Raw genomic sequence first — 27,712 nt, 5'->3', positions numbered from 1 at the left:
TCTTTTGTTTCTTCGCAAGTTTTTTTAATGACGCACACACTTTGACTCACAGGAAAAGCCTGTTTGCAACAGACACATGACAGTGTAAAGCCTCTTTGCAACAGACACATGGCAGTGTAACAGGTGCACGCAATGTAAGCGGCCATCGCGATTTGATCCCAAGGAAAAGGCAAATGTTCTAACACTGTGCTCACTTGTGCTGGCAATGTGGTTTGACCAGCAGGAAAATGCTGTCATGTTTACAAGACCTCCCTGAAGTGCAGACCACGATAGGCAATCACTCACTCTGATGTTTTAGAAATACAAGACAGATTTGGTTGCACTGTAATGAAGAGCTCACTATGGCATCTCTCATGTCCTCTCGAAATGACAGTCTTAAAGCCATGGCCTGATGGTAATGCCGTAGGGAGCCATTCCCTTCTGCCGTTTTATTTTCTACGAAAGCCGCAAATATCCTGCAAAGAAGGAAACGGGGTACAGACTGCGAAATAAACTGTGTTGGTTCATGCTTTTATGCTTCGAATAAGTTAGGTACAGCTACACCAAAAGCAAAGGTGCAGCTGCAACCGTTTTCTGGCATCACTGTATATGGTACACAACTCATAGTATTTGCTGACATTATTGCCGGTCGCAAATGTCGCATTAAACTGTATTAACACCCTGAAATGCGAGCTCTGCAAGCGCCTATTGCAATTTCCTTTACACAGCATACCAATTTTTCCAGAACTTTTCTGCTTGCGTGAATTTGCACTTATTGATGCTTCTCACAACGTGCAATGCTAAGGAGTAACATTTCGGAGTCCTCAAGTAGCCACTCGGTAAGAGGTGTTGAAGGGACACTAGAAGCAAATGACAATTTAGGTTGTAGTGGGAGATCAATGAGAATGTCTAAACATAATTATTATCAACAGTGGTGCTTCATTGAGAAATTGAGGTAAATGTACAACACCACACATGCTACGAGTGGGACATTTTGAAATTATCCCATAATATAAGGGTCTGATTACAAGTAACCGCTAGTAATCAAACCAGTTGCGATGAAAAAACAAGAACCTTCTACACATTACACATTATAAAATGCTGCTTCTCTATTTGTTGATTCATAGAAAAAAATAACCTTTTGGCATTGCCAGGGGGATGGCACGATTGGTTCGGAACCTCGGTTTTCGACTGGTTAGGCTGGATATGTGGTGCCATCTAGCACAGCCCACTTTAACTAGGCAAGCACAAAATTTGTATTACAGAAACATTGGGCATTCTGCTTCTGGTGTGAATGTGTTGAAGCAACGTTCTGGCAAATTAGTTGCCTTTTTAATCATTTTTTTTTTCCTTCAGTACTACAGCCAATGCAAACGTGTCTATGACTGGGTACACAAAGCATCACGAAATGTCGAGACAATCGTCAGGCAAGGCAAGTGCTATGTTAGAGAGGCCCAATTTCAGGCTAGTGACATGAAGTGTGCTAACGCTGTGTGGACCACTAAACACGACTTTATTTTTGAAAAAGCATTTACTTGACACAAAAGTAGCACTACAAGGTTTCTGAATCGCTGTTCCAGCCATCAACGATGACTTAATATTTGCCTTTGGTGTCCCTTTAAAACAAGTGCAAGGACCACTTCTGTCATTCTCAAAGTGACTTTTTAGTAGAGGAGCACGGAGAGCTTGCTTGATTGACGACAGTGGGAAACGAAGGCGTCATAATCCAGAGTATTCTGTCATGCAACGAGCTCAACCAACACACTCATTTAAACAGGCCACTAAGGCATGTTATCAATTTGTAGCATACAAAAGGCAGTTGCACATACTTTAACACACTTTTCAGTGTCGCAGGGACACCTTAGGAAAGAGCACTCGCAGTGGCTTACAAGTAGGAACCTTTACACATAGCAGCTACTGACAAATCTGTGCCCATGGCATATAACAAGTTTCTTTGTGCATTGCAATATTTAAAATATTTGCCTGCTTAATTAACTGCTTTTTGTACATTTTGCAGCAAAAGTAGATTGAGATCAGTATTCAGTGTCATACAAAAAATATGTACTGTTTCCACACATGCTCTTTTTGTTTGCTGTCACACTTGTTATTTTTCTAAAAACGAATTGACAGTACAAGCACGGGACGAAGAAAAAACACGAGCACTGGAATTTGTCTACGTGTTTTCGTCTCTTCTTTGAGACATGTACTAATTAACCAGCCTTCCGCTACTTGTTCAGTTCTTTTCTTGTGCAAAATATTTGTGAAAATAAGGTTGGTTAGAATTGTTTAATCAAGACCTTTACTTATCAATTTTATGTCAAACAAACATGCACTGCATTAATGACATACTTTAGCCGCAAAATATCACAAACACAAGAGTGAAGAAAGACACGACGAGAAGGACAGGCGGCTGCTTGTCATTGTGCGTTTCTTCACTCTGTGTTTGTGATATTTTGCAGCTAAAGTATGCCATTAAGCAAGTACCAACAAGGCAAACAATCAGTCTTGATATAATGTGCGTTGATAATTCCGTATTTCCATCCTTTCGTTTCTTAGTTTTTTTTTTTTTTTCACTTCCTCTTCATTGTGCTCACAACACGTGTGTGTTATAATAATAAAAAAAGCTTATTTCTTTGCATGTTTTGCCTCCCTTGGCACCATATCCATTGCCATTTATCTCTCTCCCACTGTTCTTAAATGCCTCAGCTAGACTAAGTACATTCAAAAGTGGATATTCCAAACTTGGCAAAACAACTCAAGGTACGGTATTAATAATATGAAATCTGAAAAAATGCCTGAATGTATAAAAGCATGTCTATTACATATTTTATATCTATACCTTCTCGTAGCATGCACACGTTGAGCAGCAGTGTATTTTGTGTACTTGGTTCCCTTTCAACAAGGAGGGGCTTTAGGTATTGTGCTCCACTGCATGCTGACTAGCTGCCTTGGCGATTACCATTCTTTAACACAATACATGCCTTTGTTAGGATGAAGCTGGCAATAAATTTGGCAGTGAAAATCCCTGGAACACTAGCCATCCATGTTTTATCGCATTTTCTCTGCAGCTGGCTTTCAAATTCAGTGCTGTGTTTGACAGCTTTCAGCAAAACAGTGGCTCTTTGTTGTCAAGAATATTCCCAATAATGCACGTAGTAATCATATGCTAGCTAAAAGTGCGCTTCAAGTCACACAATGCGGTTTAGCATTTGATTTTGCTTCAGCTGGAGATCAATAGAAGTTTGAAGTATACAAATGTAGTACAGTGGCGTACTTTTGCAAGGAACAAAATGTTATAATTGTTCGATTCATGAACGGACTGAATATATATGGTGTTAAGTGTGCACTACTTATGGATTCAAACAAGACATCAAATTTTAGTCTTAACGGCTGATATGGGCAATTGCTCGAAATAACCTCGTCATGTCGAGACTAATCCAGTCTCTAAACATAAAATTGACTCTGATCTACATGTTGAAGTTGAAATTGAAACTATAACCCGAACTGAAGACAACAGAAGTGAAAGTATATGAGCTACTTAGCTCTAAATTGTCCTGTTTGGGTCCGTTAGTATGTACATCCACATTTGTCACTGCGCAGAAGTACAGCAGCTCAATGTTTTTCTCACAAGCTTGAGCCCTTGCTTTAAAAAAAAATTAAGAATTTCGATTTCATTCTATGCATTCCGTAGCTTGCTTCTACTTTGACAATCTACCTCATGAGTGAAAGGACGACGGTCATGCAGCCACCCTGCAGCCATAAACGAGACGGGCGAAAAGGTTGTGAATGCCTTCATGCCACGATAATAAACTTCTTCAGTACCGTTTTACATGATCATAAGTTCATGGTGCAATGGTCTCATGATAATTCAAACTCTAACAATTCACTTTCAATTAATTCCAACAAATTTTAAACATTTAGCTGGTCCCATATATTTCCAATGCATTTTAAGAGCGCTTAATTTAAGACTGCATTTTAAGACCATCACATTAATTTTGTTTATTCATACTGTTAGGTTGTCTGCACAACAACATGCGCGGACTAATGATTCCATGCTGAGTGAGCAAGAATAAAAACAAGACTGTCTTCCCTCAATTTGCTGCGCCTGTGAAATTTATTTTAACATACTTTCGTCACAGTACTGTGGTGTCATGCAAAAAAGCACACTATGATTGGAAAGCCGCCACTGGGACACATTTTGTTCCTTCCACACCCATGCATGGCTCGCATACCTGCAATAATGAGTATCAGATGGTCGCACTAACTCTGAAAGCACAACTGTGACTCATTCATAGCTGTCCCATGACGCTGAAAATAAAAATGCACACCAGTTATCTTTTGGCAGGTGCCATTAACCTTCGGATATTAATGGTTTTTCAAAGGCATACAAATATGCCATCTTCACTATGTCCTGTCTTAATTCATGTTCAATTCTGTTTTAGGAAGAAAGACATGTGCACAAATGAGCTTCTGCTGCAACTTTTTCTTAGTAAACAAACCGTATCTAGTTTACGCTCGATTATTCCCCCTCGTCACACACAAGCTTGTGCAAATTGAAAAACTTGTGGTCGATTTTCATTTAGCCAGCTAAAGAGCATAACAAGGGGCAGAATGCAGAGTTGAGGATACTGCAATGCTTTAGTGATTTGTATTCAGTTGCATTGTATGAGAGAAGATATTTACAAGAGCAGCACCTTGGGCGAGAACAGCCCATGAATATACAAATATTCTAAATGTTGGCACTTGACATATATTACTACTAATGCCCACAATGATGGGCATGGTGATTATGTTCTGTAAAAAGTGCTTGTCGCAAAGAAGGTGTAATGAGTCTGTTGTCTATTAATGTTGCCTGTGTTCCTCGATATGAAGCTTCACCTCCTGCCACTTTTAAAAGTCAGTAGCACAGGGAATGCAAAAACATTGCTAGTCATAGCTGGCTTGTACATTATCAAAGGGAAGTGCTTTGTACAGGGCAAATTCCTGTCATCGCTTCAAGCTGTCCTGTCCAAAGTGCTCTTTTATTTGATATCATTGCTAGTAACTGATTTTAAAAAAAGTTATGTTTCATCTACAATGTATTTAATCCATGTGGCTGGGTGGAGCAGACTTTCAATCTAAGAACTTCATCAAATAGTGATCCGATTTGTCAACTGAAATAGCATCTCTATCAACAAATGGTAGTGAAAACATTTGTGAACATTAGTTTAAAAGGGACAACTAGTGACCTTTCACGAAGCTAGATGCCACAACATAGTTTTCCAAACAGTCAGTTATAAAATCTTGTACGTACTAATGTTTATAATGGCTCTTGATATCAATTCCATATTCATTCTAGAAATTTTCAAGCAATATTCTGCTGCTGCCAGGCACTATCACATTTTTCAGTTGGCCCCAATGACTTTATGGCACTAGTCATAAAAGCATGTTGACATATTCTGCGAACATTCAAATATACAAGTTGCAGTTGATAAAAGGTATTCTTTTTGCAGTAAGAAATATATTACCAAGGGCACTGACTGAGACAGGCTTATTTATAATGGAATTGTGCTCGAGCATGTCACCATTACTTAGAACTTCGGTCAAACCTCCATGTAATGAACCTTGATTCGATAACATCCTCTGTGCAACGAATTGTTTTTCGTGCATTCAAATCTTGCACAAAAGAACACCACTGCGTCCTTTACCACACTTGTCTCGTCTAGTTTTACTTTTCTGTGTTTCCCATCTTTTAGCGTTTCTAAGTGCCCAGGCCGTAAAGCTGTTCACACATCAAAGTACCAAAAGCCCATCTTGAAGGCCATAAAATGGCAGCTTGCAGCAACTCCAAAAATTTTCTTTGACACTAGTTCCGAGTAATGTAGCAAATCTAAAAAAACATGCTTTTGTTTACTGTAGACTCTGCAAGTGGTGTCTAGAATTAGAAAAGCTTACATCCTGTGATGCTCGAGCAGTTGCAATTGAAGACTTAGAGAATGGTAGTATAAAGCCCCGCTCACACTGGGAAGTTTTCTGTAGCATGAGTAAAGCTTGATGCATTAGTGACAAGGCAGCTGTGTTCCTACTGAAGCTCTCCGTTGTGTGATGACGTGCACATTGTGACTGCCAACTATTTCAAGTCGCACTGTAGTGTGGCCAGAAAAAAAAAAAGGGAGAAATGCATGTGCACATGCGTCATGCCTCTCGTTGTGTGCAGCCATGGTTGCAATGACAATGGTGGAATGCCAGCAGTGTTTCAGCTCTGCTGTTACGCAGGGCAGCGGGCAACATTCGATTTCCATGCCGTGTGCGGCTCTACATGCATTCTCCTGCAATCTCTCGTAACTGTGTGTTCTGATTAGCTTGCTACAGATGATGTGCTTTTCCTGGCAACAAAAATCAGCCTTAGACCAATCAGCGCAACGACAGATTTTTCTGGTCACACGGCATCACACAACGTGTCAAGCTATTTATAAAGTGACTCAAAATCATTTAGTGTGTATAGGGCTTGACTGAGAGCCCAAGGAAGAAAAATACATGCTAGGCAAGAATTCTTACGATCAGGTTGAGCTCAGAGGCAACTTATATGCAGCTAGCAAAATTCTGGATGCCACCTTCGATATTCAGGCTACCCTTCAAAAAAAAGCACCGGCTGCACTTTTGGCATATGAGCAAAACATAATGCCCATGTTCATAAAAAGACGTCAAAGGTAGCATCAACTAGAATGCCCTGAGACAATGAATCACTATTTTTTCACCCTTGCTCTTAAGGGCACCGCCTAAAACGACTGCGAATGCTGGGTGCCATTAATAGATGCATCCAAGATTTAGATAATGGTACGGGCCACGAGAAACAACGGGACACCACATGTTTCACAGTTGCTTTGCCTAGAGTGCAGTCTCCACCAGAGATGCCCGCATTCTTAACCACACAATCAGCGCAACTTTTACAGTGATTCTCGCTAGGTAGTTATAAATAAAATGTCATTACCAGGGACAGCCTCTGAATGAATACAAATTTTTAGTGGTGATACTTGCTCACATCGACCGAACAAAATTTCCAACCTAATCAATTTTTTTGTTGCAAGAATGACTTCATTATATTGAGGTTTGACTGTATCATAACATTTTAAATAATAATAATTACTGAGGTTTAATTTCACAAAACCACAATATGATTATGAGAGATGCCACAGTGGATAGAGAGCTCCAGAATTTTGACCACCCTAGATTCTTTAGAGTGCATCTAAATCTAGGCACATGGACCTCAAGCATTTTTGCCTCCATTGAAAATGTCGTCGCTTCAGCCAGGATACGATCGCACAACCCGCGATAAAATGTTTTAAATAGGCAAATGTGCGACAAGATTCACATCATCACAGAAATACAGCAATAGCTTTTGTGTTTTTATGATGATATGTATTTGCCTTCTTTTTCGATAAATTTCCATCAACTAGTATTAATAAAAGCATGCTCATGTTGCATTTCAATATGAAACAAAGTACACCCATTTTCAGATCATTTTTTTTCTTCTGTCTAACTGGGCGATGCAGTCTTCAAATTGCTATGCTAGTGCTAAATGCAGGGTTTTCGCATCATCTATTAACTTTTCAAGACCAATACAGCCAACAAACCCCTCTCAATTGTCAGGCACTGTTCCCAGGCGTTCATGACAATGCAATTTCTCTTCACAATAACACCTTTTTTTAACAATCAGGCCATTTTCATTTTGCTTGGTATTAAGGAACACAACATATCACTAGCGAGACCTAATGTTTGCCTGTCTCTATTGACTGTACAATTTCTAGCAACACTATCTTTTGCAAATTTTATTACATATAAAAGTTATTCTACTTCATACTTCTGGAGCTCTGTATTTTTTTCAACTATCTTTTGCTTGCTCAGTCTTGCCCCCAAATGTGGAAATACTATTCAATTCTTTCAAATCTAAGGATGACAAAATCTTGTCTAATTCACACTATATATTGGACTACACTAACTATAAAACTCCACATAAAAGCAAACTAAAACTGATAGTTTACACTTGACATTGGGCAAAACACAATGGCTCTAGAAAATATTATCCTTACTGAGTTTCAATAACTGCACATGAGAAAATAAAGGAACACTTATTACTTGCCCCTCCTTGCAGCACATGCAAAGTGCAAACAACAAAAAAGTTAGCAAATACCTATATTACCAGCGATGCCTAATTGAGACTCAATAGAGCATTACCATTCATCAGGTCCGATTTAACGTTATCACTGTTCAAAATAATTTGCAAGCAGCAAAAGAAAAGTCGTTCATATGTAGTTACTCGATGCGGTAGAGCAGCTTTGCCACATAAACATCCACGAGTTATGAGTGGAGAAAATTATTCTGCTATGCAGAGTATTATGAATTGGACCCAAAGTAATGACCTACCACAGTCCAATGTGCTGCTATGTGATGCAAGTGACTGTCTTGGTGCCCCCATGAACGGGGTTATAATAAAGTGAGCTGCTGGCAGTGTGTTGCACCACAGACATCGTTCCGAGTGAAGTTCAAATCCCGGACACCTGTCGGGCATATAACTAAAGCATTGAAGCACGGAACGCACTTTTCTTGGTTCATGCTGCATTGGACATCCAAAATAGGCACACTTGAATGGGGACTAGGAGTCAGATGCCATATTTGCCTGGAACTTGTTAACGATATGCTTAACCCAGCCTTTCTGTCGACACGTCACTGGTGCCGGGGCGGGGGATGATGGGCACAAGCTGGATGGCGCGGGCACTTGCTGCTGATCAACTGGGTTACAATCCTCAGGCTGTTTTTCCGCCGCAGTTTGAAGCTTGTCGTTATCAGCCCTACGACCCTGTTTCACTGCAATGTCACGTTCACTGCCACTGACCTCCTCTGGATCGCTGTAAATTGCTGAGTCACGAAACATGTCGTCAGCCAGGATGTCTTCGATGGCCTCAAAGTTTCTCTCGTAGTAACTGTCTGCCGAAGAATCGCTGTTCTCGGAGTCTGTGTCGTCGTCCAGCACAACACTGGCCGAGTGCGGAATAGACGACGGGGCCTCGGGACTCCTGTTGGCCTCGGAACTCCTGTAGGCCTCTGGCTGCGAACCATCAGTGCCGGTGGCACTTTGGTTTTTGCTCAGTATGGCTAGAATGGTCTGTGGAATGCAATAATCGGGCTCTCGCTGCCGAGCGATTCGAGCTGCAGCTGAGGAATTGCCCTGCACACCGTGCACACTTGAGAGCCGTGGAAAATGCCTCGTCTTGGAACTTATAACGCTTGCGCAAGCTCTGCCAAACGTGCCGATCACATTAAGCTGCCGAGAATCATTGCTCCGAACGCTGTCTCGACTCGATCCATGGCTCAGGTGACCTTCGTTGCTGCGTGTGGGGCTTTCGTTCGGGTGAGGTGACCACAAGCCACGCGTCAGCTTTGTACCCAGGCCTAAGAGTGTACTTCGCCAAGAGCCCCCATGCAAAGCGTCGCGGCGGTATATTCTGTGCTCGGGATGAACCACGGAGGCCGTGAGATTTTCTACAGAGTTAAGTTCCTGACTGCTGAACTGGCTGCTTCCCTGCGGCATGTAGCCGGTTGGCCCGTCAACAAAGTCTGCTCGGGAGGGCTGGTCTGATGCTATAGTGAATGGGCGCTGCTCTGGGGCTTGCTGTCGGAGTCGCTCCATGCGAGCTCTGAGCTGGTGCGTTTTGGTAGAGCCCGTCTCGCTAGGCGAGCTTGGGACGTCATGACGGAAACTGCGCGGAAGTGACCCGCACCTCTTGCAAGCGTTTGGAGGGAGGTGTTCCTCGAGACTGTTCAACCAATCTTCTGGCACACTGTTCTCCTTTCTGAGACGTCGAGGGTTTTGAATCTCGCTTACCTCCGGGCAAACTGTCTCGGAAAGCACTGTCTCACTGAAGGAGTGACTCCTGTGAACAGGTTTGCCGGGAGATTGAGTTGAAGTATGGACACCGAGCCTCGCACAGATTGCGGTATAGTCGGCATCAGCAGGAGCGCAGCAGGTACTGCCGTAAGACTGCTGGCTTATGTGCTGACTAGCAAATTCAAAAGTGACATATTCGCCCGGGTATTCATTGGTGCAATAGCTTGGCGAGCGCACAGGCGGCCTATAGCGGAGAAGTCTACGTACGTCTACCATGCAGGCACCGTCTTCGTTTTCGGTGTCACTGGTGTCCACGCTAGTTCTAGGACACTGCTTACAGGGCAACCACGGCTCCTCACTGGAACTTCTCGATTCGAGCCTTTTATCTGCCCTTGCCTCTGGCTTTCCTGCATAACACGAGGTGTCAAGCCTCGACGACGTGGGTGAGCCTGGACTGAAATTCTGACTGGTCGTCATTGTCGCACCAGGTTTGGTATACTGGAGCATAGAAAAAAGAAACAGCAGTAACCAAAACAAGTTAACCAACAGGAAACATTAAAAACACAGGCAACAGGTCAAACAATCAGATCTCCGGTCAGCCATTTGGAGCATGATATGCAGAATGCGCCTAAAGCTTAACCACATGCGCCATACTAAAACAATTATACGACAACCTATCATGTGTTTCAAGTTGGTTCTTCAGAAAATTTCAAGCAAGTGTGCCGGCACACATTAAAGAGTAGCATGAAAAACTTTCCCTGATAGCAGAGCATGCCAAAATGAAAAATATATGGATCAGTTAGGGTTCAAAGCGGTTCAATTTCAATTTGGTGCTGAGAAATAAAGCTTAGTAACAGTTCACTTAAATGGTTATTATCAGGTTATCCAATCTAAACCAATTATGTTGTAAATGGTTCTGCAGCCGCAGAACCATTTATAACATAATTGGTTTAGAGTGGATCACCTGATACACATCCTACACTTCTTGCTTTTTGGCAACATGTTGTACAGTGCTATCAGCCCACAACACTTCTTAATGTTACCACAGAATGATGTTACCATTGGACTTGCCTCACAGATCTCCCACCATAAAAAACTTTTTGAATCTGTTAAGTAGAGTGAGGTATTACATGAGCCAAAGTTTACTCATCGTGACATCAGTGAGCAATACAAACCGCACTACAGGAAGAAACATAATTGACAGGACCAATCAGGACTTCAATTGACAAGACTTCAATTACAACTAACATTTATTGAGAAGGCTCCAAAAAGTAGAGTAGGAGCACATGCGTTGTCACAAACAAAGCTTGTAAGTAAATGTACTGAAAGGTGTGCTATCCTAATGCCTGACAATAGAGTCAACTGAGAAGAAGAGGCAGATGGCTTTTGCCTTTGAGTCAGGGACGATATGAGCTTAATCTTTTTTTCTTTGAAAATTTTGAAATGCATGTGTCGCCAACTGTCAGTATACACACCTCTGGACTGTAGTGAAACTCTGCAGGGTTCGGTACGTTGATTCTCTGGCATGAAACCGGCTGACAGGAACACGACTTGGTGAGGCGAGCCTGCAAGACATGATTTATGCACCAAACACAGCTTCATTTTATTGACGTCAAAAGTGACGGTAGAGGATGCTATGCGAGCACGTTGAGTTATACGTGTTCCTTGCTCACTGTAACCTTTTATGAGGCAATTGTTCTGACGAGGCTCGACTGCACATCCCCTTCAGGCGCCAATTACCATGATGCGCTGGCTGCAAATGCATCATACTTGCACGACATGGTTCCAAAACACTCAGTATTAAATTCCCAGAAAAAATACCAAAGAACGTGTTGTTTTGAGAGAGTCTCAGTAATTCATGTAAGCACATAGTTAAATATGTAATTATTTGGCAATCAGTCAGCTTCCATCTCTTCACAAAAAAAAAAAAAAAACATAATAGGCTCCAAATACATGAACGTTTTTTTTTTTTGCGCTCGTTCCCAGCAAATAAAATAAATACTTATGACGTTGAACCTGGTACGTGGCGTGTCGAAAGATCGTCAGACATGGTAGTGTTTCCAGCAAAGTGATCTTTTGGGGCAATACACAGTGCAGTAAGTCAAACGACCGCTAGTTGTCCCACTCAAGAAACATGCGGTAGATGACATGCCTCTGAACTTCGTGTGTGCAATTGTACATGTGGCGCCTGAAGGAGATACAGCACTGAGAATTCTGCTGACGATGGTACTATCATCACTGGTTTTCCCTTTGCCTCCACCATGTTGTCACGAATTCAAGGTGTTCATTATTGCCCTCTGAACCTGGCTGCCGTGCATTAAAAGTGCAGCAACAATGATCATAGTAGCAAGTATGACGTGCCGTGTGTTCCCTAACTGAACAGTAATAGAAGTTTAGCTAGGGCAGTGCACAGTTTCAATAATCTGTGGCTAACCCAGTCATTGTTCGAGCTAACAAACTTTTCAACGCAAGTAGCATGGCTGGATCGCGCCACTTGGCTCGAATGAGAGGTGGACTAGCAAGATTCTATCATGTTTATTTGGCCCTCCAAGATCAGTAGTTTGTTAAAAAACCAGACAGACAATATTGCCACATTCTAAGTTATGTCATCGCCCCCTTTCACTGTCAGTGATTTTTAACGCAAACTGCGCCTGCAGTGTTCAAGAAGCTTCGGGATTGCAGTAGATTATTTTGTTAAAATTACGCCAACTTCACGAGCATTAAAAATTATTCTGGAACCTAAACCTACGTGGCAGCTAGTGATAACGCTAGAATATTTGACGGCACGTTTATAAATGCTGACGCGCTTAACCACTTGCAACTTGCTCGACGACCCACGCTCTGTTCGCCACTAAAAGTGCCAGTGTATTGCTGTAATCTGACTTTCCTTTTCTGTGGCCACAAGTTCTGCCCAAATAAACAGTTTCATCTTCTACATGAAGTCTGCTCCCTTCGTCAACGCCACGACCCTTGTGACAATATCGACATGCAGTGCATCGAGATTCGGACACGTCAGTGTATGCACACCTATACCTTTTTTAATCACAAATCCGCACTAACTACCTAGCTCAACTTTCTGTCATAGCAAGTACAATGCTTGTCCTTAACAAGTTTAGGCAAACACAAGTAAGCATGTCATTACTGATGTTTTTGCTTCAATATAGAGCTTTATAACCAATTTTACTGTTTACCTTCAATACTGTGCCCCATGTTACCCAGCATTGCTGAGCAGATCCTTGCTTACCTCAGATTTGTTGCTTAGCTGACACTAGGAAAACACAAACAAAAAGGGGAGGGGGACCCCACAGCAAATGTGATGAAGAGATGAGAGGAACTCCCAAAATGCATCTGAGCAACATGAGCCCTGGCGAATGCAGTTGGCCTCACCTTTCTTGACCCTGCAAGGAGACAAGAAACCGGTATCACGCTGTGCTGGACAGTCATAGAAGCTCCAAGAAAATGCCAGTGGACATATGATCAAGAATGATTTGTCAAAATAGCGAGTACTGCAAAACAAGGACTCTTATCAAAGTCATGAATATAAGTTGCTCCATAAAGCAGACCAGTTACTCCACGTTTTCTTTTATACCAATAATAATCTTTTTTTTGTGCTGGCTCATTATATTCATATGCTGATGTACACTGTCCTGATTTAATTGTCTGGCTGAAACACCCGCAAAATGAACGGAATCGTTCCTTTGTGACAAATGAAACATGCTTCAGACGGCCAATATGACTGAAATAAGCTTGTGCAAATAGTGATTTTTAGGTTCGAAGCGAATTCGAATACTTTATACAGTCGAATCTCGATAATTCGAAAAGAGGACTGTAAATTTGTTCGAATTAAAAGAAGTTCGAATGAATGAAAGCTAAATGAACAGAGAGCCCACCATGCAGTGGCACATGTGCATTGAGCTAACACACGAGAGGGAAGTATCAGAAGACTTACATTTATTCACAAATCACAAGACATCCATAATTAATTGAATTGATGCACGTCTACACATGTTTGCCTTGCAGCGAATCAATCCATTTCGCACGCAGCTTGGAAAGCATTTCTACTTCGGCTTCAGCATTCTCCTGGCAAGAGAAGTTGCACGCGGCAATGTCCAGCGCCGACACTCTCTAAAAACGACAACACCCGCTGCTACCCTCTGCGCCGCAGCCGCAGCGTGGCCAGCACATGATGAGAAAGGAGGAGCGTCTCCACGCAGAGAGAAGCAGATCGCAGATCGGCATTTGGGAGAGAACCAACACTAAGTGAAGTTTTTTTTTTTTTTCTCTCTTTGCACGCGGCGTTGAAAGAAGGGTCTCTACATGGCAAGGATGGTAAAGGGAAAGCGTGGCACAGGCGCGTCGCAGATCGGAATTTGAGAGAGAGCAAACATTCCGCCGCAGCCTTTTCTGTTTTTTTTTTTTTTTTTTCTTCCTTGCGTGCAGCGTTGAGGTGTCGGAGGTTCTACCATGGTGTGGTGCTGAGAGCATTTTCGGAGCACAGTATGTTCAAATTAACTGACTCAAGTGCTTGCGCGTTCGAATTACAGGGCGTTTTCGTCCATCGGAATACACATAGCTTTGACGGGACCACAGCGTCAGTTCTAATTAATTGAAATTTCTAATTAAGCATGTTTGAATTAATGAGATTCGACTGTATATTGCTAGTAGAACTCACTGTTGGGCTCGCTGGTGCATGTCTGAATTCAATAGTCAATTTCGCATCAAAATCACAACCACAGAAATGAAAAAAAAAAAAAACCTACATACAGGACATCCTGTATGTGTTTCCTTCATTTGTGTGGTTATAATTTTGGTGTGAAATTGACTATTGAGTTATATATATTGCATATTATGAAAGAAAATGGGTATATTTGTCATCCTAACTAACCTTCACAATATTTAAAAGAAACTGAAACAAGGACTTTGCAAATGTCATTTTTTTGCATCAAAGGAAATGGAAACAACTTTGAATAGTAGCAGGATTTGACTTTCGACAGAATGCCAGTGATAGCCTGTAAAATATGTTACTTTTAAATATTTGCTATGCTTGGAGCATATACATCAGCACAACATGTTCCTAAACTTAAAAAAAAAATGAATGAATATGTGGTTATTATCCTTATTTAACCCGATTGGCACTTTGCGACAGTGTAAATTTCTCTTGGATATATGTTTTCACAGCTTAGCACCACTTCACAGCAGCAAAACCACTTTTCCAAAAAGGTTACATGCGAACTAATATCTCCCTGCAAAAGTGCTTACATGGCTTAGCACCACTCCACTGCTGTGAAATCACCTTTACAGGATGTCACATTCTGACTTAATATGCAACTATTCGTTCATTTCGATAATTCAAAACTTTCGATTTAAATTCGATCAGAATATTCAAAGCATTCAAATATTCGCACAAGAGCAGACTGAAAGGAAGAAGCTGAATGAAAATAGTTTTTACCTGGTTTTGCTTACATTGTAAGCAGGGCTTAAAAAATGTTTGGTCTAAAAAGTGGCATTCAAACTATGTTTTTTAATCAGTGGGATGCACAACTATCGCCTTCATTTGTCACCTTTCTAAGCAGCTTGAATAGCTCTTGGTCTCACTGTGAAAAGATCTGTAGGGTTTATATGCTCGAGTTGACGTTTCGACAAGTGAATAGACTTGAAGGACCTGTATTCTTCAAGCTCTAGCTTTGAAGAAGACAAGTCACTTGTAGAAACATTAGCTCAAGCAAACAACCCGTGTAAGATTTTATTTGTGGCAAACTTCCCTTCCAATCATTCTTTATCCCACTTGTAGTGCTGCTGCCACCATCATTTCCCATTTGTTCTCGTTTTTTGTTTTTCCCACTGGAAGTGTCATGTTACCATACTGCAGACGCTAGAGCTCTCTGTGAGAAAACCTGGACCCATTCTCACCTCGTGACAACTGCAGGGCTCTCTGAAGGCTGCTTTCAGACTTGCGTCGGTCGTACCTGCGTCTCTTCAAGTACTCAGGTGCACCAAGCGTCTTCCTCATTGGTCCCCTCTCGCACATCGGGCCTCCTGCATGGCAGACCATAGAGAGTGCTGTGGCAACTGTTTCATGTAGACATGTGCGAAGAGTAAATTTTAGGTTGTTTGAAGCGAATAGCAATTTTGTCAGATCGAATTTGAATATTCTTATCGTAAAACATAAAGAAAGATGAGCATATCTAACATGACCCAACTAACCTGCACAATTGAGACAAAGCATATACAAATGCCATCCTTCTCGGTTTTAAGAAAAAAAGAAGCAGCTTTAAATAATAGCAAGATTTCACTTTCAGTACAATGCAAGTGATAACCAGTAAAATATGCTACATGATAAAATGTTCTACACTTAGAGTATATAAGCCAGTATAATAAGTTTTTTTATTAACTGAAAAAAATGATGAATCGATGCAAGCGTATTACGTTCATGTCACCTTGCATTGGGGCTTTGTGGCAGAGAGAGAAAGAAACAACTTTATTTAAGTGAAAAAAAATACACAGAGGAAAGGCAGTCAAGCCGTGCCTGGCCGCAACGTCCTCAGCTCGCTGTATGGCCTGGAGCCGTACTCCTAGGCTCATATCGCGGAGTAGACTTTTCCATGCCTCGAAGGAAGGAGTGGTCAGGAGATCAGGCGGGGGTGGATCCTCGCTGCAGCCCCATGGTATATGAGAGAGGGAGGCGATGGAGCCACATTTTGAGCAATGCGGACTGAACAGATCGGGGTAAATGTGTGCGTATACCCGCGGGCACGGGAACAAGTTTGTTTGGAGGCGGCGCCATGTGATTTCTAGTGGTTTCGTGAGTTTGGGATGCGGCGGTGGTTTTGTTCGACAAGCGAGGCGATAGTGCTGAGCAATTTCGTGATAGGATATGAGGGGCTCACCAATGTTCTCTGGGTTCACACTCACTTGCTTCGTTTTTCTACTGGGCATATAATTTAACTCCGAAAACACTCCCTAGCGGTCCTCTTTATTACCAAAATTTGTGAGATTGTCTAATTAGTCATTTTCCATTTCCCCCCCCCCCCCCCCCATTAATACCAGACTAGTCCCACTGACAAGGTCACTTGCACACGACAGAAGTGGAAAATGTAATGGAACACTTCTGACTGCAAGCACCAGTGGTATCAAACCTAAGATGTGATTTTTACAAAAGTACAAAAATAGTCGCAATAATTGTTTTGTACAATTTGACAATAAACCATAACCAAACCAGCACACATTAAACAAATTTGGTCACTTTAGTGCCACTAAGTAATAAATAATTCTTCAGTTAAACCTTCAAAGCGTAAGGTTGCTATCACCCACTCCCCGTAAAGTAATTTACACCTTATCGTGCACGCATGTCTGCCGGATTATTCGTAGTTTGCCACAGCCGGGCTAGAGTGCACCTGCGAGCGCTTCTTTCCTTACGGCCTTCTCACCCGTCGCGAATAACTAATCTTCTAAAGGATATCTATAAAACTAATTTTCTAAACGATATCTATAAAAGTAACAAGGTAGTTATCAAATGGAAAGAACAGCTATCTGAACCTACAGAGATACAACGCGGGCTTCGACAGGGATGTCCCTTGTCACCTTTGTTATTTATGCTGTATCTCCAGGGACTAGAAGCAAAATTAGAGGGGAGTCGACTCGGATTCAGCCTCCCATTTGCCAAGCAAGGAAAGTACATTGAACAGTCATTGCCAGCATTGATGTATGCAGGTGATATAGTAATAATAGCCGACAACAAGAAAAATCTGCAGGAATTGATAGACATCTGTGGCAATGAGGAAGATAGGCTAAATTTGAAGTTCAGCAGGGAAAAATCAGCAATCATGATTTTTAATGATAACAGAGGCAATGAGCATAAGATACAGGAAGTCACGCTAGAAATAGTGGATAAATACAGTAAAAGCTCGTTAACGCAGATCTCACGGGACCGGAGAAAATGTCCGAGTTAACCGAATTCCGAATTATCGAACGGACCATGAGAACAAAAAGAAATTGTACACGGCACAGACAAACCTTTATTTCTTGAAAAAGTGCGTTATTTTTGCCTGCCTCGCCGTTGGAATTTCTGACAGAACGATCTTATTTAATCCCATCAGGTGGTGGTGCGCACGGTCACTGTCGCGAGAACAAACGCAGAGAACTCCTCGAGGACAGCGAGGGCTTCGGCGGCCTCCTGCACGGTGCGGCGACGTCGCGTCAGCTCATCACGTCTTTCAATATCATAACTTTTCTTTCAAGATCATTTGCTGGCTGCTGTGGCCGCTTGACTCCTGTGACGATCGCCATGAAGCGAGACGGCGGCGACAACGCGCACAAATACAGCCGCAACACGCGAAGTCACAACACAAAGAACCAAGACACGAAGTATAGTACACCAGTAGGCGTAGCATGGACGTAGTGAGCAGCTGTTAGTAGACAACTGATGCGCTGGTGGCCCAAGCGCTTCCGCCGGGTGGCGACTAGCGCTACCTAGCCACTTTCCTTTCATTCACTATCATCATCGTCATAGTCTGCTGCAGTTCGCTCGGTTTCGGTTTCTCCAAAACTCCAGTTCTGTCGTCGGTTACAGCAAGCGGTGCTTGAGCCTCCAAGCCGCTGAGATCGCGCGACTCCGGAGTCCCGATAACCCTCTCCGGAGTTGTCCAAGATAGCCGGCGTGCTGCTAAATCCCACCGAATTAATGAGCATTTGACCTCATTGAAATATACACAGTTTTGCCGGGACCGCGTCGCGAGTCCAAGTTAACCAAATTTCCGAGTCAATGAGGTCCGGATAAACGAGCTTTTACTGTACAAATATTTGGGCATATGGATAAATAACGGGGCTGAGTATCTAAGGAAGCACGAAAGATACGTAGTGACTAAGGGCACCAGGAATGCAGCTGTAATGAAAAATAGGACACTGTGGAACTACAATAGGTATGACGTTGTGAGAAGGATTTGGAAAGGTGTCATGGTCCAGGGTTTGACGTTCGGCAATGCGGTCTTGTGCATGAAATCAGAAGTTCAAGGCAGATTGAAAATTAAACAACGTGGCATAGGTAGACTTGCTTTGGGAGCACACTTGAATACCCCAAATCGGGGGGTACAGGGAGACATGGGATGGACATCGTTTGAATGCAGGGAAGCTAGCAGCAAGATAGAATTTGAGAAGTGATTGAGAAAAATGGGAGAGGAGCGTTGGGCTAAGAAAGTTTTCAGTTATTTGTACATGAAAAATGTCGATACTAAATGGAGGAAACAAACTCGAAAATTGTCAAGCAACTATTTAGACAACAGCAGAATACCAAGCCAAAAGGAAACATCAGTTAAGAAGAAGGTCAAGGAAACAGAGAGGGACATGTGGAAGATCGAAACCATCACTGGAGACCTACTGAACTTTTAAGCCGGAAATTGCAAGGGAAAAGATCTACGATGATTCTCGGGGTAGTTCTCTGCTCTTCGAGGCTACAACGGGAGTATTGTGAACCAAGACGTACCGAGCAAAATACGAAGGCACAGACACGGTACGCAGTGCGTGTGGAGAGGAGGAGGAAGCGGCTGAACATTTGATAAAGGGTTCCATTCTATAGTTGAAGATAATGGCGCCGAGTTTTTCAAAGCATTTGAATTTAGGGACAGTGAAGGCAAAATATACTTTGAAGGAACAGAAATAACCAGGAGGAGACTAACTGATTGATGGCTACAATCGAGGTGCGAGTGAAATTCAATCCTTAATCACGCTGTGATAGCACTGAACTTTATGGCAAGGTGGCATGAGCCGCCACCCGATCTAAAGAGCACAGCCGGATACATCCATCCATCCAGTGTCACTTGGCGGCAAGTGAGGTTACACTGGTGCTGGACGAAGAGTGCTTTCTGTTTGATGCGGCGATGGACAATTGTCTTTCACTGAAGCAAGATTCTGTGGCACATTTCTGAAGGTCCTTTACCGTGAATTGGACATCAGGACACAGAATTCGCAGAACACTGTACGTGTCATATTCTCTGCATGCTGTACTGGCATAATATTGGGTTATTTAGCATGTTATTAATTATTTCATATATTCGGCTGGCAAGCTCGCTGTTGTAAAAATTGAGGAAATGTGCGCATGTTCACTGCTTGACGGCATGGCTGTGCCCATTTGTTTGATGAGTGTGGCTTATCCAGACCCCACAAAAGAGATAGAAGCATGTTCTATCCTTTCATGTAAAAGCAGCCAACCCACGTACTGTCATTTTGGCCAAGCTCCAACACCAGCTGCTTGGCATGGCTCGGTATGACAGCACTGAAGCTCTCAATGATGGCTCGTTTCAGCTGCAGGCACCATTCACGCTTCTGCTCCAAACTACGAGCCTGCACATAGAAGCAATCCACAAAACAACGATCTGAAAATCTGACTTCGCTAAAGGACTTAGGAACACGAAAAGCAAATCACAATTTATGCCACGGTAGACAGTCTAAAACATCAGTGTTATCTGCATCAATTCAGAAATTGAGGTAAATGCAGGACACGGCTCAGGCCAGCAATGGCACATTGTGGTGCATCATCCTGATGATGTACTAGGCCCCGAGTGCAATCAACCCCTACTATACTAAAAACCCCCGTGATAAAAAAAAGACAGCAGTGTACTACAGTATGGTATAAAATACTAGCTGTGCATTTGTTTGATTTATAGAAAAAAAGAACTTCATGGCACTACCCTTGACAACTACAGAGGTGGCTCTAAAGTTCCCTTTTTGATGTCTTTCGTTCCACTGGTGTAGTCACATCTCAGAGGTAATTTCATTATTGTGTATAGCTAGGTGTGTCCCCCTAAAAATCAACACCAGGGAGGCTATTTTGTAAGCGTTCTTTCACAGAGTGGAGGAGAGACAGATGGGAAAAATTAGAGGGAGCTGCATAGGATTGGTCAAGCCTTGCGAAACGGTCAAGACGTGAAAATAGCCTAGGAACAGGCACAAAATGGGGGAGCCTCCGCTCTGTTGACAAAACAGATAGAAAACAGTCTCTGCATGACGTGAAATGAATCAAAACATATGCTTTTGAGTCAGGAGAATAAATTAGCACGTCTTGTGCCTGGTTTACCCCAATCCCATGCCGACAGCTTGGAGAAATCACCACCGAAAGACTCGGCAAGCCATCTAGTGTCCACTCAAGAGATTAACACAAAAAAATTGTTGAAGTCAACCCGCCTTTCAATCTTAATCTTTGAAAAAGAATGCTTGCCAATGCTGATGGTCAGCTTTAATAGGTAGAACACCCCCTATCCCCTGGTATCATTGCTGTTCCGAGGTACTTCCATACGTGGGCACACCCACCTGGAAGGAGTACTGGTAGTCGGGGCTGTTGAAGGGCACCACTTGAAAGCAGAGGGGCTCCCCCTGTATGCTCTCGATGAGCATCAGGTTGGAGCACACCACGTGCGTCTTGTAGTGCAGGATGCCCTGCTCACGCTGCTTGGCCACCAGCAGCAGCTTGTCGAAAAGGAACAGGTGCCGCAGGGCCTTGGCACCCAGCATGCGGAAGCAGCCCTCGGCCACCAACTCCCCGAAAGTGGTCAGGTCCTCACCCTGCACCCAGCCATGCACTAATCTAGTACGCAACTTGTCAAAAGATATCACCACAGCAAAATCTATTAAGTGGCCAATTCCACAAAGTTCCCCACAATAATTACTAGAGGAACTACGGTGCTGCGGTCGTACAGCCACCATAGGAACGACAGGCAGTGCAGAGATTTGCTTACTCTTCATGCTTGCAGCATCACACACACTAGTGGCTTTGGTGTTTGCTTCAGATTAAAGAATGAATTGTTATGAACTCTGTGAGCCAATTTCAATTGGTGAGCCTAAAAAAGGTCAAGGCTGTGAAGTGGAACTGCTGAACTTGGTCTTCCAACAAAGTGGATGCAGGCCACATGGAGCGGACAGAACAAAGTTTCAACAAATCCGTGAACTCTACCCATCATTTCCATGCGTGCTGCATTGCAGCTCCTACAGAGGACTAGAGTCCCCTATGGTGCATTTGTAAAAAACTCCATGCCTAGAGTTCCCGCTGGTGCATTTATAAAAAACTCTATGCCTAATTCTACTTTGACTATGTTTTCATGGAGCGAGATTGCCATAAGAATGTTAGAACTGTGTGCATTCCAATTTAAAGATAACTGGCTTCTGTTTTTGTCATAGGCAGAGATAAGGGTGAAATTAAAGACTGAGTCAGGCAATGCCACTGTGGCAACTGTGATGTTTGCAACGTGTAGACTCCTCGCATTTAGTTTTTTCAAGAATACTTCAACTTTAGAAGGTGGATAGCCAACAACAAAGAAAAAAGCATGCGCATTCAGCCTTAAAATGCAGTGAATTCTGAATGCGACAAGAAAGGACACCCAAAAATATGCACAAAAATACCACCCCTTCAAACAGTTGTATTAGTGTTTGTTTGGTGGAGTCTCCAAATGAGAGCCCACTCTTGGAACACAATATACCAATCCAAACATTTATTTACCTAATTTTATACGGACAATACCATCAGCCGAATGAAGTATGTCACTAGTGACACTCTAAAGGACAAGCTTATGCAATACTCCAATACACTCAATCAACATAACAACAAACAAGGCAACGCGAAGGCTGCATCGCCAACGCTCAATTCACCACGAGCGGCCCACAGGAAACGGCTCGAGGAGACATCCCCACAAACTCTCCGGAGGAGGGAGATGACTGTTCGTGACAGCTGCCACACGCCAAAGAGGCTCACCAATCTTTTCTGTCCAGCCACTTAACCTCACCACCAGGCATCAGTGCTGGTGCTACCACACAAAGCATAATAATGATGATGGTGAAAATTATGCGCGAGCGCTGTTCTACCTACTGCTCGGCGGCTGTTGACCTTAAATGCGACTTATCCGTGGGACACGTGTGCACCATGAGGCTCAAACGTCTTTACAGGGGGTGATAGCACCCCCACACTTCGCACACGCATCTCTTTCCCAATGATTCGAAAACACTGCGCATTCCCCATCAGCCTAGCTTACCTGCCATCCGTAAAGGAGTGACTGTATCTCCTGTACTCGCACAGCATGTTCGTGCCTCCGTTTCATGTCGTTGATGTGGTACGCTATGCCTGTCATCACAGACAGGGCATTCTTCACATCGGGGTAGCCTGGGCTCTCCTTGTCCACGTGCTTCAATATGTTCTGTGCACAAAATTTCCAAGATATGAAAATAATTGTCACAGGATTCTTGTCTTATGGCAAAGATAATGCAACAGCACTGCTGTACAGCCGGTTACCCTGGCAAAAGAAACAGCTTTCATGACCGAGTCCACCAGCACAAGTCACATAGAACTAGCAAAAACCAATCTTCAGTAACCTAAAGTGTTGTAATTTCTTAATTAATTTAATGCTACCATGAGCCACGAGAATGTTGGCTCCCACGCCTAGTGCTAGCACTGGATGACAATTTTGAGAGAGCACAGAATTAAAGTGTGCCAACAAAAGGGAGACGCTTTCTTTTAATGCAATGTCATTGACCTGATGCAAGATGTTCTACACTAGACTTTTTTTTTTGCAATAAAGCAGATCTCCTCACACCGTAGAGAGTATCAGCAGCAAAATGAACGGCCTATCTAAACAATGTTCACCTGAAGGAGGAGGTGGTACTTGAGAATCCTCTGCACAGGCTTCAGCAAGTAGGATCCCAGGGGCAGGCTGTGGTGCAGTGACGTCTGGCGTGCCTGCACACAAGTGAAACACACATGGCCCTACTTTTTAAACAAAAGAAGCCCACTTAATTAGGATAGATTTGAACCTTGACATGACAAATCTGGCCATAACGAGGTGGATAAGGTGCTACCAATCGCAAAATCTTACAAATGTACGCTTACAAACATGTACAATGAAGGTGCCCGAACACTCCCAGTCGTTTTTTTTTCTCCTGTACACTGACAGCCTGTAAATGCTAAACACGCACACAAAGAGAAAATACTTGAGAACGATCCCCAATAAGCATAAGCTCGGGCAACGTGGTCGTATCTTCAGGAATTAAATTACCGCCGCTGATACAAAATGGACACTGATCGGGCAGCGAGAGCTTGATACTCACTGCGTCTAAAAGCTGAAGCGACTAGGACTGCCACTTGCCTAACATGCCTTACACGACGTTACAGCTTTGAAGTCACTGATCGCTAGATTTTGCAGTGCACAATGCAGCCATACCAGTTTATGATGTTCAACAGAAAAAAGCAGCTCGAGATAAACACTGCCACACAGCTCGCATTAAAACACAGCACATAGCAACACAGGCAGATGATGCCCACTCTCAAACAGAGGTTCAGCGATGTAGACTGAACATATCAAATCAGATCGGTCACTAGGCCTACATGTCATGGGAAAATGCTAAGGCAACAGAAGTGGGTATTCGAAAACTCGTTCAACTGTGCTGCTGGCATTTCTAAAAATCCACTATTTTAAAGCCTGTTAATAACTTCTACACTTGACACAAATAGCTGCAATTTATCCACAGGATTCTGCATCAACTCATTGCGCTTGCACAAAAATATCGAAGCCATTTTCAGTCCCTTAATAGCAGACTGTTTTCTTGCAGTGCCCGAGGAAAGATACACAAGACAGCGGGACTTGCCTTGAATATTTCCGCTGTCTCTGCTTTGCCAACCAGTTCAGTAAGGGTTGATACCATTCTGAAAAAAAAAGGAGAGTATTTCCAGCTCATCAAAAACTGAAACTAAAATCTGCATCAGGACATGAAACCAACGAAGCTAGCATGTCTTTTTCAAGCATTACACACACATACACAAATAAATTATTATAAAAGAACGAAACAAAACAAAGAAACTGAAGGAAAACATAATGGTGTTCAATTCAGCCTCTGTCAAACTCTTGAAATTTTCACCTTGATATTTTGTTTCCTTCTTCCAGGTTATGGAAGATCTTAAAAGCGGCTCAATGCTGACAACCAGCCTACTACATTAGTGTAACACCTTTACAGCTCATACCACGAAATTATGCAACTTTTGCTGAAATAACTATTGATAACAAGACAACCAAAACTGCATCATGCTATTTTTATATGATCAATGTATGTGGAGTCAGTACTTTGGAGCTTGCATCCCCAGAACCACTTTCACATGCTTCTACTGGCCTAAAAAGCTGTTGCTTACTTCACTAGATAAAGAAGTGTGGTCTAGCAATGAAACGTAACTGCAACAAATAATAGACGATTTGAAAAGTGTAGCTTATGGTAGTACAGATATAATGGCAACGCCGAAATCGACACTGTTATATTTTTAATTCACAGAACAAACTAGAGTGCATTGATTTCAAACTACGGTGACAAAGATAGGCTATTTTTATTATGGGAAGTGATGTTGGGTCATGCGACGTGACGACAAGCACCGTTTCCTTTTTATTGGCTGGACGCTACAAATAGCATGAAATATTCATATGGTGGAAGCTAGACCATTACAAGTGAATGCTAAAAACAGCAAAAATGCTTTTTACACTTTTTTCAGAATGAAATGATTCTTGTTTCAAAGTTATGTATTTTCAGAACAACGAGCACAACACTTAGCCTGCGAACGTGGCTATGGTGTGCTAGCAACTGAAGGTAGAAACGCATGCTGCGATTTTAGCGTGCCTAAAATGTGGCAGGTGGTGGGCACCAGCGTTGCCATAGAACGAGTCTTACAAGCAATAGTTATAGCGTGAGAACAGAACGACAACAAAAAGACGTCATTCTGTTCTCGCGCTATAACTATCGTCACGTCATATTAACTAGCCCAAACTGCCACACTTTCAAGCAAGCCGAGAAGTGACCCTGCCCAAAGCGTGTGTGTATCTTACACAGTGCGACCGTGGGAGCATCTGCACGTGTGTGTATCTTACCCAATGCACGTGGTTCGTAGTAGCCGTGCTAAAGATGCCGTCACAAAGAGTGTTAGCGAGGTATTGTGTGAAAGCCACCGTGAGGTGATCTTTCTGGTATGTATTTATGAGACGTGCGCTGTGATTGGAAGCAGTCTTTGACATCAGCAGGCGAGTGAAATGCGAAAGAGAATGTTTCTCGTTATCCTCTGCTCGAGATTTGAACTTTGAAGACTCATAGCTTCCCCTTCCGGGCACCAATTTCTGTAATTCTTATTGCATTAGTCTCAGTAATCATCGCTACACGCATTCCGGTGCTAAATAAGGCTGTAGAAAAATTGTCACGGGGCCCCTTTAATGACCAGCGGTTATTTTGCCTACGTGCTACGTGCCCGGCCTATGTTCATTTCTTCTTCTTGATTTCAGTTATGATATCCCTAACCCCGGTTTTTTCCCCGACTCACCCTGCTCTCTTCTTGTCTTTTAAGGCTACACCTATCATTTTCATTTCCATCGCTTGCTGCGTTGTCCTCAATTTGAGCTGAACCTTCTTTGTAAGCCTCCAAGTTTCTGCTTCGTACCGGCAAGATGCAGCTGTTATATATACTTTGCTTTTGGCGGTTAGTGGTAGATTACCATTCCTGATTTAAGAATTCTTGCCAAATGTGCTGCATCCCATCCTTATTCTTCTAGTTATTTCACTCTCATTGTTCGGCTCTGCGGTTACTACCTGTCTTAAGTAGGCATATTTCTTTATAACTTTCAGTGTCTGTCCACCCATCGCAAAGCGTTGTTTTGGGGTGAAGGATATCATGGTTGAAATCAAGAAGAGGAAATGGACATTAACCGGGCGTGTTGACAGGATAACTGCTGGTCATTGAGGGTAACTAACTGGATTCCCAGAGAAGGCAAGCGGGTTAGAGAGACAGAAAGCTAGGTGGGCCAATGAGATTAAGATAATTGTGAGTATAAAATGGCAGCAGCAAGCACAGGACTCAGTTGGCTGGCAGAACATGGGAGAGGCCTTTGTCCTGCAGTGGACGTGGTCAGGCTGATGATGATGATGGTAGCTGTGGTTCCACTGTATATTTCTCCCAGCATGTTTATGTAGGGTTTGTCAATGCCCTGATTCAATAATGCCTGCACCACTGCTGATGTCTCGACTGAGTATGTGCACACACAGGTGCACATACTCAAAACTATGATTGTAACAATATGCTCACTAATGAGCCCAGATGTGCCCGCCTCTAAAATATCTGAAGGGGCTGCGCCAAACACTCAATTTCATGATGCATTGATATCGCAAATGTAAAACATTAATTAGAACTAACAGACACAAAAGCCAAGAAAAATATATGGAATGTCATATGTAGCAATTTTGATGTAAGTGTGACGAAAGCAAAGTGGATGAAAAGATAACTTGCCACAGGCAGGGACTGAATCTGCAACCTACAAATAACATGTCCGATGCTCTGCCAACTGAGCTACAGTTTCGGTCATCTCTCTGTCTACTTTTTGAGGTATATGTGTGCATTTAAATGTGGGAGTGCGAGTCAGCAATGCTGGTAGTCATGATGGTGAGTTTAGAACACTCAAAGGTTCGGTTCTTGCCAGTGGCAGGTTATCATTATGTCCAATTTACTTTATTGACATTTACATCACCATTGCTACTAATAAGATCTCCTATACTTCCCTTTTCTATCTCGTCTTGTTATTTCTAATTATTGCTGTGCTCAGCAAAAAAAAAACCCGAGCCCCTAGAATTTTCTTTGTTTCGTTCAACTGCAACAGTGAACATCACCATCATCATCAGCCTGACTACGTCCACTGCAGGACAAAGGCCTCTCCCATGTTCTGCCAGTTAACCCGGTCCTGTGCTTGCTGCTGCCAATTTATACCCGCAAACTTCTTAATCTTATCTGCCCACCTAACCTTCTGTCTCTTGGTAACCTGCTTCCCTTCTCTGGGAATCCAATTAGTTACCTTAATGACCAGCGGTTATCCTGTC

The 27,712-nt window shown here is 42.8% G+C and overlaps 1 protein-coding gene across 1 annotated transcript in view; it reads right to left on the bottom strand.

The window, feature by feature from the left end:
- Positions 1 to 2: 2 nt before the first annotated feature.
- Positions 3 to 27,712, bottom strand: part of LOC119166931 (Guanine nucleotide exchange factor in mesoderm) — a 41,833-nt gene continuing 14,123 nt past the window's right edge. The window contains exons 7-16 of the mRNA XM_075885384.1: positions 24,464 to 24,521; positions 23,466 to 23,558; positions 22,858 to 23,019; positions 21,146 to 21,397; positions 20,056 to 20,179; positions 15,755 to 15,880; positions 13,232 to 13,242; positions 13,060 to 13,112; positions 11,320 to 11,440; positions 3 to 10,342 (exon numbers count right to left, since the gene is read on the bottom strand). Coding sequence (XP_075741499.1) covers positions 8,612 to 10,342; positions 11,320 to 11,440; positions 13,060 to 13,112; positions 13,232 to 13,242; positions 15,755 to 15,880; positions 20,056 to 20,179; positions 21,146 to 21,397; positions 22,858 to 23,019; positions 23,466 to 23,558; positions 24,464 to 24,521 — 2,731 coding nt within the window. The 3' untranslated portion in view covers positions 3 to 8,611. The remainder of the gene's footprint in view (positions 10,343 to 11,319; positions 11,441 to 13,059; positions 13,113 to 13,231; positions 13,243 to 15,754; positions 15,881 to 20,055; positions 20,180 to 21,145; positions 21,398 to 22,857; positions 23,020 to 23,465; positions 23,559 to 24,463; positions 24,522 to 27,712) is intronic.

Source organism: Rhipicephalus microplus, unplaced genomic scaffold (assembly GCF_043290135.1).
Source record: "Rhipicephalus microplus isolate Deutch F79 unplaced genomic scaffold, USDA_Rmic scaffold_133, whole genome shotgun sequence".
Taxonomy (NCBI): Eukaryota; Metazoa; Arthropoda; class Arachnida; order Ixodida; family Ixodidae; genus Rhipicephalus; species Rhipicephalus microplus.
Note: the sequence above shows the minus strand (reverse complement) of the source record. Positions and strands in the feature narration are given on the sequence as shown.